This window comes from Onychostoma macrolepis, chromosome 16, assembly GCF_012432095.1.
Source record: "Onychostoma macrolepis isolate SWU-2019 chromosome 16, ASM1243209v1, whole genome shotgun sequence".
NCBI classification, from domain to species: domain Eukaryota; kingdom Metazoa; phylum Chordata; class Actinopteri; order Cypriniformes; family Cyprinidae; genus Onychostoma; species Onychostoma macrolepis.
The window spans coordinates 1,239,013-1,251,666 of record NC_081170.1 but is presented as its reverse complement, the minus strand read 5'-3'; the positions used below and the strand labels follow the sequence as shown (position 1 = coordinate 1,251,666).

General features: G+C 39.7%; 2 protein-coding genes across 5 annotated transcripts in view; one reads left to right on the top strand and one right to left on the bottom strand.

Moving 5' to 3' along the window:
• Positions 1–12,654, top strand: part of LOC131521347 (tetratricopeptide repeat protein 24) — an 87,263-nt gene that overhangs the window by 65,411 nt on the left and 9,198 nt on the right. The gene's annotated exons all lie outside the window — the stretch shown is intronic.
• LOC131521357 (tripartite motif-containing protein 16-like) overlaps positions 9,093–12,654 on the bottom strand; it is a 43,176-nt gene continuing 39,614 nt past the window's right edge. The window contains exon 6 of the mRNA XM_058745985.1: positions 9,093–11,107. Within this exon, the coding sequence (XP_058601968.1) occupies positions 10,584–11,107 (524 nt within the window). The 3' untranslated portion in view covers positions 9,093–10,583. The remainder of the gene's footprint in view (positions 11,108–12,654) is intronic.

Sequence of the window (12,654 nt, the reverse complement as noted above, 5' to 3'; positions counted from 1 at the left end):
TGCTATAGAAACCAATGCAGTCATTAAAAAAAAAAAGAGCGCCACAGGAAACAAATCAGATCTGAACAGTTGCAACACAGTGTAGACAGTCAAACATTTAAATCAGATTCCAATCGAATACACAAATATCAGATTTTAATTGACTGTCTGAACAAGACCAAAGTACACAAGTTACAGTGAAGCAGAACAACAGCCTTTAAAAACTCTTATCCCCTTACCCTAAAGGTCCTTGCACATCGAGTTCGAAATTTTTTGCATGCATTTTTTTTTTCTTCTCATATTCAACATCCTTTCCTATCAAAATGCTTGCTAAGAATGCGAAAACGCAGAACTTACCTGATCCAAATTATTTTATGACGGATGAAAATTTCGGAGGCAGTGTGTAAATGTGATTGACACAACATGAGGTCATATTTATTTATTTTTTAACATGCAAAAATTTTGGACGAGAATTCCGAACTCGGTGTGCAAAGACCTTAACCCTACCCTTCACATAAAACTCAATGTTTAAAAGGGAACAACCCTTATCTTGGCATTCGAGGTGACAGATGCAGGACTGTGCAGTGCAACATATATGAAAAAAAAAAAATGCTATGAAAAAACAGTTTTTTACGATGAATAAATTTACCACTGTAGCACACGTGCAGTTGCATGTTCATAATACAGCCGTTTAATAGTGTGTAGTGATTTTGTTGTGCTTGTTTGTGTCTGAGGCTGTATCTCTGCGAGGCTTTGACATATTGACACCAAACTTTGTGTGTGCCATTGTCACCTCACACAGAACACACCACATTAATTTGATAACAGCGCCACCTACTGGTCAAAAGTTAAAATGTATTAAGTCATATTGTTAGTGATTGTTTTTATGATGTTTCAGCCATTTCAAATACTGTCATCCTAAAATTGTGTTAATTACTCATCAGGGTTTCCGCGGGTCCTTAAAAAGTCTTAAATTGTACAAGAAAGTCTTAATGATGATTTCAAGAGGTCTTAAATTTGGGTACAGACCAGAATCACGATGCAGCTTAATGTGACGATTAAACTTCAAAAAGCTATAAATAAATATGAGCGCAGCACGTTTCAAAATCCCGTGCTGCTTTGTGTTCTGCTGTTACCGCGGAAACCGTTCGAAAGCGCCTCCTGCTGGCAGAGAATGAATCTGCATGTTCAATAAGGCTGTTGTTGTGAGTAGTGTATTCATGCAATACCGGAGGCTGTAGTTTCAGAACCGGATTTCTAGGACCCTATAGTTTGTTTGTTTTTTTAAATTATTTTATTTATTTATTTTATGTATGTATTATGTCAGGTCTTCCAGACAGTTCTATCAAACCTTTACAATTAATCCAGAACGTGCAGCAAGATTAATTTTTAATGAGCCAAAAATAATGTAAGAAAGAATGAAGAACATCACACCTCTGTTTATCAATTTGCACTGGCTACCAATAGCTACGACCACTGGCTCTGCACCCCTTTACCTAAATTAATTACTTCAGACTTATGTGCCTCTAGAAGCTTACGTTCTGCAAGTGAACATCGCTTTATTGTTCATCCCAAAGAGGCACAAAATCACTTTCACTGACTTTTACATTAACTGTTCCTTCCTGGTGGAATGACCTGCCCAACTCAATCCCAGCAGCTGAGTACTTAGCCATCTTCAAGAATCGTCTAAAAACACATCTCCTCCATCTTTATTTGACCCTCTAACTCTAGCACTCTCTATTCTAATTGTATTCTTTAAAAAAAAAAAAAAAACCTTGCTATGTGTACTGCATTAAGCTAACTGAGACTTGTTATAGCACTTGCATATCATTGCTCTTTTGTTGATTTTGATTGCTTCCATTGTCCTCATTTGTAAGTCGCTTTGGATAAAAGCATCTGCTAAATGACCAAATATTAGTGGCTCATATTATTTTATAGAACTTGCTATTCAATTCTGTATATTATTATTTTTTAAGGAATTATGTAGTTGTTTAATTGTATGCACTTAATTATTGTCCTAACCCTAAACATACCCGTTGGTAACCCTCTTGAAAAATTTAACCTAATTTATTTCAATATATTCTATATATTCTGGTTTTAAATTCAGTTTTCTTGGAAAGAAAGGCTTGTGTCTGTGAGAGACTTCAGTTCATTAGCCATGGCGCTTCACGTCTGATGTGTGACAAACTTAAAGTGCAGTAAATGGTAAAACACTTATGTACAAATTGGTGTGATTATTAGTACTTTAATAAATGTAAAATAATTTGAATACAAATACTAATTTACAACATCCAGCATCACAATGAACTGTTTTGCACAGCTAAAAAGGCTAAATGGAGATTGCTGACTCTCCCTCAAACGGTTCACGCTAGCTCTTACGTTAAAAATAAGATGGAAAGATAAAAAATGAATAGTTTCCATGGATCTAGTCTTTGCATTTGTTTGTTTAATGTTTGAATCAGGTCTCCTCTGTTGGAGTAGATAGCGCTGTCCCAAAAAATAGGGTCCTAGAACTGCAGCCTCCAGTATTGCAGGAACATTAGGTTTTTTGTTCAGACCAATGTGAAAATCGACCCATGTTTTTACCCTGCAAACACGCAGAGCTGTGAATGTGAACTGGTGGGTCAATAAGAAGATAATTCATTATAAAAATCTAAACAGTAAAATGTGTTTGTATGTTATTTAATTAATATAATAATTTATTGATGATAATTGTTTAAATTAATATAATAATTAATATTTTTGACTCATCCATTTTCTTAAAAAATGGTTTAAAGGCTGAAATGTGAAGTGTATCATTTTATAAAAACTTGAAAACTTGTATCTGAACTGTAAATCATGCTTTTTAGTCATTTTACAGTTTAATAGTTTACCATAGACATTGCCCTACCCCGCTCATATGGTATTAATTTTATTTGTGCAGGTCTTAAAAAGTCTTAAATTTGAGCTTAAAAATCCTGCAGAAACCCTGACTCATTTTTGCAGTTGGTCTGATGCTCCATGCCATGATTAGCTCCTCATTTTGCCTCTGTTGTGCTTGACCCCTTAATTGCTGCTTGCAGCTGTATTTTTCCTGTTATTGTTGTACAGTACTGTGGAAATAATGAGGCATCAAATGCTGGAATGTGAAATGAACAAGGACCGAGATTTAATATTGACACAGAACTTTACAAAGTAATCATTCACTTAAATTTAAGGAAAAGCCAAAACAAGAGTTCACAGGTAAAAGAGAAAAAAGCAGCGCACACAACACTGCAACGCCACTCTCCCATTGCCAGGAAACACTCTTGCCAGGGACAAAAAGGTCTAAATTACTAACATCCAAATACAACAAAAATCAGACTACCGCCACCTAGTGGTGCAACTAGGCAACTACCTTACATCTGCATAAAACAACAAATTGCGTTATATTCATTTAAAGGTCGAATATGTTTTGCAGCTCCTGGCAAATTTTGGTTGCAAAGGTTGCAGACCCCTCACCTAACCCAACCCCTAAACCTACCCCTCACATAAAGAGGAACAAACGCACTAGATTTACATAAACATATTTTGGCTGATTTATAACGCTTTTTAACCCTCTGGGGTCCGAGGTCATTTTGGGGCCCTTGAGATGTTTTGACATGCCCTGATATTTGTGCTTATTTCAGCTACTTAAAACATACTATTGACCAACATGTAATTTTTTTTGTATTCAGCACAACCTGTGCTACAATAATATGTGACCAAGATGGATGTACATGTTTGCATTTTTTAGAAAAAAAATATTATGCGTGGTTAGTAAGTTTTGAGAAAAATTTTTTTAGCTGAAATAAGACTATAAAACCAACACTAAATAGTTCTGAATAAGACTTTTGAGTAATCAGTCTTGTAGGCTAGAATATTTACTTCAAAATTATGTGAAAATCATTCTGCTTACTCATTCACAGAAAACAATATATTGATTTAAAATTTTCAAGACATGTTTTGTGGTCGAGGGTCTATATGCGAGGGAGTGGCAATGGCCATGAATATTACCTGAGAGACAAAGGGCCCTCCCCTAATGGCTCCTAATGGCCCATCAGTGTGACTGTGACTGTGAGGCAGGTAAGAGAGAATGTGAGGAGATTGAAAAAAAGGGTTTTTTAAATTATTTGTATTTTATTTACAACACAGTATAATCAAAACATACATAATGAAGGTCAAAGACACATTATTGTGCACACTGATCTAACCACAGAGATGTGAACAGACTTTGAGTCATTCCTGCAACAGATTCTGTTCAACAAGTGAAACAAGTAAATCATACCTGATATTTACGTGTTATTTAAGTGTTTCTACTAGGGCTGCACGATATTGGGAAAATATGCGATATTGTTGTTGAATATTGCGATAACGATATTTCTTGCGATATAACATTTCCCTGGAGAATTTATTTATTTTATATTTTTTAAAAATTTATTTATGTAATGATCATGCTAAAATAAACAGGTAATAGATATTCTTCTGATCTAATTAAATCTAATTCAGGTTAAAAAAAAAAAAACTGTCAAGGAAGGAGCAAACATTTAGACTTTAAAACACTATGTGTCACGGTCCTCTCTGGATCCAGGGAAACGAGGAGACGAGGGAATACCAAAACGTAGATTTTATTCACAACTCGGGAGACACGGAACATCCAAACAGACAATTTGACATTTAACAGCTGACATGGAGACAGGGAAACACAGGGCTTATAAATAGAAGGAAATCAAACGAGGAGAACTGTAACAGGTGGGGAACAAATCAAACACGGCTGGAGACTAATAAACTAATAATCTAAGGAACAGGAACAAACCAAATATGGGCACGAGAGGAGGGGAAACACAAGACAGGACTGACATTACTCCCCCCTCCCGGAAGGCGCGTCCCGCGCCTAGCAACATCCACGGGGAGGGGGGGTGGGCGCTCTGGAGGCCTCTAGGGACCAAGAGACACAGACGGCCTCCAGGGCGGCGCCCGTTCCGGGAGCCATGGCGGATCAGGGGAGTCCGGCGGCCATGGCGGGTCAGGGGAGTCCGGCGGCCATGGCTTTCGTGGGCCGCGATCGGCGGCTGGTGAGCGGGAGCCGCGAACGGCGGCTGGAGTGAGAAAGCCGCGGACAGCGGCGGGCTTTCCTGGGCCGCGAACGGCGGCTGGCTTGTGTGAGCCGCGGACGGCGGCTGGTGAGAGGAAGCCGCGGACGGCGGCTGGTGAGCGGGAGCCGCGGACGGCGGCGGGCTTGCGTGGGCCGCGAACGACGGCTGGTGAGCGGGAGCCGCGGACGGTGGCTGTCTTTCGTGGGCCGCGAACGGCGGCTGGTGAGACTGAGCCGCGGCGAGCCTGCAGAATTCCCAGGTGAATTCAACGAAGCGGAGATCCCTGCAGGCTAGGGCGACTAACTCCGCGGCGACCTCCATTGCTGCGGGGGAGAAACCAAAAAACAGGAACAAAAAACTGACAAAGCGGGAAAACAAAAACGGGGGAAAAAACGGAAGAGGTTACTGTTTTGGTCAGCTGTTCTGTCACGGTCCTCTCTGGATCCAGGGAAACGAGGAGACGAGGGAATACCAAAACGTAGATTTTATTCACAACTCAGGAGACACGGAACATCCAAACAGACAATTTGACATTTAACAGCTGACATGGAGACAGGGAAACACAGGGCTTATAAACAGAAGGAAATCAAACGAGGAGAACTGTAACAGGTGGGGAACAAATCAAACACGGCTGGAGACTAATAAACTAATAATCTAAGGAACAGGAACAAACCAAATATGGGCACGAGAGGAGGGGAAACACAAGACAGGACTGACACTATGAATGACTGAAAACCTCCGCAGATTCTGATTTCTGGTTTGCGGTTACCATAGACCTGCAAACACAAAATGCATTACTCTCAAACATTGCTTTTTATTCACATGTAACCATACAATCATCAAGAGCATCTTAAAACAAGATCATCTTTTAAACAAAATATTTCCTTGCCTGTTTTTTTTAAAAATAAAAATAAATATTATAAAACAAAAATTAAATAAAAAAATCCTATTAAACAAAATGTACAGGCCTTAAATAAATTGGTATGTAGTGGAAATACTAACATCTTGTCAAAATCCACATAAATAAAATAAGTAAAAATCTATGTTTTAGCACAATGCAGTGCCAAATGTGCTTAACTGTGAAAGCCATTTTATTCCAGGTTTTTCGCCAGGAAAACTAGCATATTGACTTTGGTAGGTTTTAAACATGTGCGTTGGCACGTCACAACATTTCCTGATGTACTAAAAAGTCTCTTTGAAGGTGAACTACTTGCTGGTATACAGAGATACTTCCTGGCTAGTTTACTCAGGTGTGGCAAGTCGACCTGATGGACTTGCCACCAAGTGAGAGGGTCCATCTCACTGTCTATGGTGGGAGACATCATGTAGTTGTTCAATTCAACTTCCACAGTGTGCGATGGTTCCATAGATGACGGAGCTGGGGATGTCTTGAAGAAACTGCCCAGGGATTTTTTGGCCTTCTTTAGGGTGACATCTGATGGACCCATGCCCTGGTGATCTTGATTACTTAGGCTTTGCTCCTAAAATATAGAAATAAAGTAAATATTGTAAACAAATCTAGTTATAGTGCATTATTTTGTCACTTACTATTGTCATATTAACATTTACCTGTGACACAGTTGCTTCAATTTCAGACATCACCCTGGCTCTGATGTCTGACACCTTGTCAGAGCTGATGTAGTCGGCTTTGAATCTGGGGTCCACAAAGCAGGTCATGTCCAGAAGTTCTTGAGTTGCAGGGTTGTCACACTTGGTGTTCATGTACTCTAGAATCTTCATCTTTATGGACTTTGTTAAATCACTGTCTTCTTCTTTTGCAGCAAGAATTGAGGTGTTCATCAAGTGAAGTACAGGTTTCACATATGAAACACTTACGTAACTTTCACCTGATAGAGCATCTGTAAATTCTTGCAGAGGCTGCATTGCTTGGTTTATGGACTCAAGTACATCTAGGTCCTGCCAAGAAGGAACTAAATGTCTTGACTTTCTGTCTGCAGACAGGACGTCGCTTATGGCTCGCTGCTGCTCTAGAACTCTCTGAATCATTCTCTGCCTCGAACCCCACCTTGTAGGGCATTCTGTGATGAGGGAGTGCTCCGGGAGGTTGTGCTCTTTTTGTGCTTTTTTCAGTGCCATCTTCCCCTTCCAGGTGTGGGAGAAATGTCCCACTAACTTTTTGCAACAACAGCTCGAGTAATGCGTTCATCGCCTTTAACAGAATTTTCTGAAGAGTTAAGAAAAAAACAAAACAAGGACATACATGGTGAAATAACATTGCAATATTATAATTACAATTTTATATAACAGCATTTGAGATAGAAAACTGTCAGATACAATTTACTAGCCTCTGTAAATATATATTTCCTAAATAAACTATCTTAAATATTACAATATCCCAAATCATATCTAGTCTACCTGCAACAATACAAACAACTGTACCTTTTTTCAGTTTTAATTTTATTATTGCAAATATAAACATTCAATACTCACCGATGGCCAGATGCAAGCGGTGTCCAAAGCATTGTAGCCTGACCCAATTATTAAGTTCAGTAGCCTTCACCACATTGGCGCCGTTATCCGTTGTAATGGACACTTGATTTTCCTCTTTTAAGTTCCAGCTGGCTAAAACATCCCGCAGCCCATGAGCTATGTTTTTTTTACTGGTGTGGGATTCGGGGAAATACACAACACCCAGACATCATGTTTTTAATTCAAAGTCTTGAGTAAGAAAGTGAACGGTATAGCTCATATAGGGCTCAGTCGTGCGCCTCGACCACAGGTCAGTGGTGCTAGCGTAGAAGTCCACTTGGCGCAGCTCAGAGCTCACCGTCTTCACACAAGTGTCGTACATCTGTGGAATTGCGACATGAGAAAAATAATTTCTCGATGGCAGCTGATATCTTCGGTCCAATTTGTTAATTAGACCCACAAAGCCTTCTTTGCTCACGGTGTTAACAGGCATCATGTCTTTAGCTAAAAAGCGTGTGACAGCATCTGTTAATTCCTTGTGGCGTTTCGACATTTTTCCGTAAGGCGTTGCATTTGTAAAACTTTGATCGATTGTTGTCTGTAAGACTCCCTTATTGTTACTTGGCTTTTCATTAGCAGTTTTGGTGGATTTGGCCTTACATTTTCGGAAGTCTTCATATAGCTCCCTGTGGTTGTGTTCCAGATGACTGTGGAGATTAGTTGTATTTCCTCTCGACGTGACCACAGTTTTCCGGCACGACTTACACAGTACCTGCATTTGTGACGCGTCTTCTCTCTTGAAGCCAAAATACTGCCATATTTCAGACGTGCAGTTCTTTTTAGGCACAAGTTCTTCGGTGATGTCATTTTCCTCGCTTGTCTCAACTCCCGCCATATTTATTTTCCACTCTCTGCTCTGAGCCACTAGATTCACCTTTGGGCCCGGTCTAGCCAATAGCATATAGCACCTACTTGGGAGGCGGCTATAAAGATAGCAAGGCACCATTTGATTGGTCAAATTTGGACAACCTATGCATGCAACAAATGCTTGGCACATAAAATAAATTTAATTTATCGCAACTCTCTGCGATACGGATATCGCATATACTATTATCGCAATAACGATAATTTTGCGATATATCGTGCAGCCCTAGTTTCTACTTCTTTCCATGGATTCAGGAAGAAAAAAAACATAATCAGTAGAAAAGGAGCTTGTTTTAACATAGAATATCAGTGTAGTTGAACATCTGATGTTGGTACAGCGCTCTCAGAGGAAACCAGTTTGAAGAGACATCAGGATACATCTGTGGTGCTGGTATCTGATTCAATAAAATACAAAAAAAAAAAACATTTGTGAGCATGTTAATATCAGGAACATCTGTATATATATATATATATATATATATATATATATATATATATATATATATATACCTAGGTTTTGTAGCCATAGACTCACACATGCTTTGTACTATCATAAAAAAGAGAAAGAAATCTTATATCTGAGAAACTAATTATTGTTTAGCACGTTATTAAAATCTATTTCTGAACAGAGTAGGCTATTAATAATAAACATATACTAAACATACTTAGACTCGTAGCATTCATCATGTTACAGTGTACACTTATATTACTTTTATTGTTTTATATAGAGCATGAAAACATCATCGCGCCGTAAGAAATTTAAATACAGTGAATTGCCCCTCATATTAAAAATGTTTTACACGATTTCAAACATTGTAGTCAGGAATTATAGTTTGGGAAAAACCCAACTATGATTTTGTAGTCATATAGTCTAGTATGTATGATTTTATAGTAGCCTATGATATGATTCTGTAGCCACAGACTCAAGCATGCTTTATACAATAAAAGGATGTACTTTGTACTATAAAAAATGATATTTTATATCTGAGAAACAAATTATTATTGTTTAGCACGCTATTAAAATCTATTTGTGAACAGAGTATTAATAATAAACATGGTCTAAACATTCTTAGAGGCGTAGCATTCATCATGTTGTCGTTTGGGGGAAAACCCAGCTAACTGTTAGTAAATCTGTTCAAGTTTATGTCACAATAAAACGTTAACTAATGCAAAAAAGAAATATTACTTACTCATCAGATTGATCTCCTGTACTGGATGAAATCGTGTTCTTCTTTCGAGGGAAATCCTGCCTTTACTCAGCGCGAACAGTAACAGTAGCCACGATGAGGATCTCTTCTTTGTTTGTGTTGGGCGTTTGCACGTGTGCACGTCCCACGCGGCTATTTACATATGAGCGGACGAGCTGCGCGGGGGCGGGATCTCATTAGAGATAATGAGTCAGACGGGACAGACTGAACGTGGTTTCATACAGATTACTCCATCACAGAATGTTTGTTTTCGATAAGACTTGCTTCACTTCAAAGTAGACATTTCAAGCTTTCTATAGATATAACTCTCATGTCTCTGTGTGAAGTATTTGCTGAGTTACAGATTATTTTAGTGACGCGTTTCTAAAAACAGTTTGCGGAGACGGAGAAGACAGAGAGTGCACCCTGTTTGTTTTCATTATTCTTCAAAAGCACAAAGTTTAGTTGTTATTATGAGATTATACAAATAAAAGTAGACCCCTTACAGATTCGAATGGTGTATTGCTCTTATCTGTACGATCAAAAATGGCAGAGTAATTCAAGCTCATTTTGGCCTTATCAGGAAAATCTGCCTCAAAACGCGTATACGCGTTTGTCGACCCCAGAGGGTTAACTAGTGAGAACCAGTTAAATATCCTCACTAGAGATTTGTCATATTATTTCATTACACAAGTAATACAGAAGTACACAAACACACTCATTCCTCCTACTAACTCACACATTCAATGTCAACAGCTTAAAATTTCATGTAATTTACACTTTTTAACCACCGATATATAATAGAATAAATTATTATTAAATTATATGTTATTTTACTGACAGAAGTTCAGCTGCAGTATTGATGTTATGAAGAAAAAAGAAGAGACTCGCATAACATCTGACTGTTACTGATTTATCATGCAGCTCAAAGCATTATGGGTAGAATCTCTCGTCAATCTATTCTGATTCCTCAGCACAGTTTCACTGACGATCCACTAAGATAAACATGAAACCCAGGATAGAGCGGCTGAGTGAATGTGGTCTGGACTGTGTGGATGAGGCTCATTGTGTCAGAGATGCTGTAGAAGGACAGAGTGCCTGCACTGTGATCCACAAACACTCCTATTCTACTGACGATAGACTTTACAGGGAGGCTAGTCTGCATGTAATTGTGTATGAATGAGTATCTGGAGGGAGTGCGGTACAAACTCCAGGACTGATCATTATATCCAAACCGACACTCATCACCGTCTCCCTTCCTGCTGATGCTCTTATATGACACTGATATATACACACCATTATCTCCACTGCACTCCAGCTCCCAGTAACAGCGTCCACACACACTCTCCGTACACAACACCTGATACACATCAAATCTGTCTGGATGATCAGGATACAGCTGATGTGTGCCAGTGACAGTAATCACTCTGTTGTTCTCAGACAGAAAAAGGCGTTTATATGCTGTGTTCAGATCCAGAGTGAGCTGATGGGAATCTGATGGAGATAAAACACATCAGAATCAGGAATTATGAATCTGTTTGATCTTTTCATGTAGCTGAACTCTTCATGTTCAGTGTATCATCAGTGTCTCAGTACAGATGACCAGATATCTGTGCAAATCATCATTTACATCATCAATTATAAAACTCTTCTTTCACCTTCTACAGGAAGAACATGAACACACTCAGTGAGTTTTTCTGCTTGTTTTCTTACTGACTTACATTGTAGGGAGTCGCTCCTGATCTTGGTGAATGTGACTTTGGAAATCAACAGACATGAACAGTGTGATTCTTATGATCCTGCATCCATTCCTAAGACATTTCTAATGATATGAGATGATGATGGACTGGTTTCTGAGAGCAGATGAATCTGCAGGACTTTACCTCTGTCTGAGATCTTCTTGAGCTCCTCTTTGCAGAAATCCTCCAGTTTGTATCTCAGCTGATGGACAGATTCTCTCAGATCATCAGAAGAGACGAGAGAAATTAAGGTATTGTCATTTCCATCTGTAGATTCAGGAGGTGCTGAGAGAGACTGGAAACTACAGAAAACAAAGCTCATCAGCTCCACGCTTCACCCAATAACCTGCACCAACATCAGATTTGTGCGGCTCTTGTTGACTTGACTGATCTTTAGTAACTCACCTCAATCAAGCACTTTCACAACATCAGCTTCATTCTTTTCATATTCAAATGAGATCAGATGAGAGTCTGACTGATGATTATATAATAAGACACTCATGAAATGTTTCTCTGTGAGTTTCGTGTCACAGAGAATGATGAATGAATGAATGAGGCATTTTATATAGCGCTTTTAATGTGTATTGCAATACACCCAAAGCGCTTTACAATCATGTGGGGGGTCTCTCCTCAACCACCACCAGTGTGCAGCATCCACTTGGATGATGCGACGGCAGCCACAGGACAACGGCGCTCACCACACACCAGCTACAGGTGGAGAGGAGAGAGTGTCATAGAGCCAATCAAGTGGATGGGGATTATTGGGAAGCCATGATAGACAAGGGCCAGTGGAGGGAATTTGGCCAGGACACCGGGGTTACACCCCTACTCTTTACAATGAGTGTCATGGGATCCAGTGATCCAGTTCTTCTAGATCTGTGTTACCTGCAGGAACTGGATGTGATCCCGTGTGTGTGAAAGCTGCTCCAGCTCAGCGTCTCTCCTCCTCAGATCATTGATCTCCTGCTCCAGTCGCTCCAGTCGTCCTTCAGCTCGACTCACTGCTTGCTTTTCCTGATCTCTGATCAGCCGTATCAGCTCAGAGCGGCGTCTCTCAATGGAGCGGATGAGCTCAGTAAAGATCCTCTCACTGTCCTCCACTGCTGTCTGTGCAGAGCGCTGTTAGGACACACAGTGATTCAGGCTTCAGTGAGTCTGAACTGAGACGGAGACAAACTTCTCTTCTTCTCCAGACTCGCCTTCTGAGACTCCACAGCCTCTCTCAGCTGCTGGAGATCTTTCTCTCTCTGCTGGATTCTCTGCTGGAACTTCTTCTGCGTCTCCTTCAGCTGCTTCTGCAGG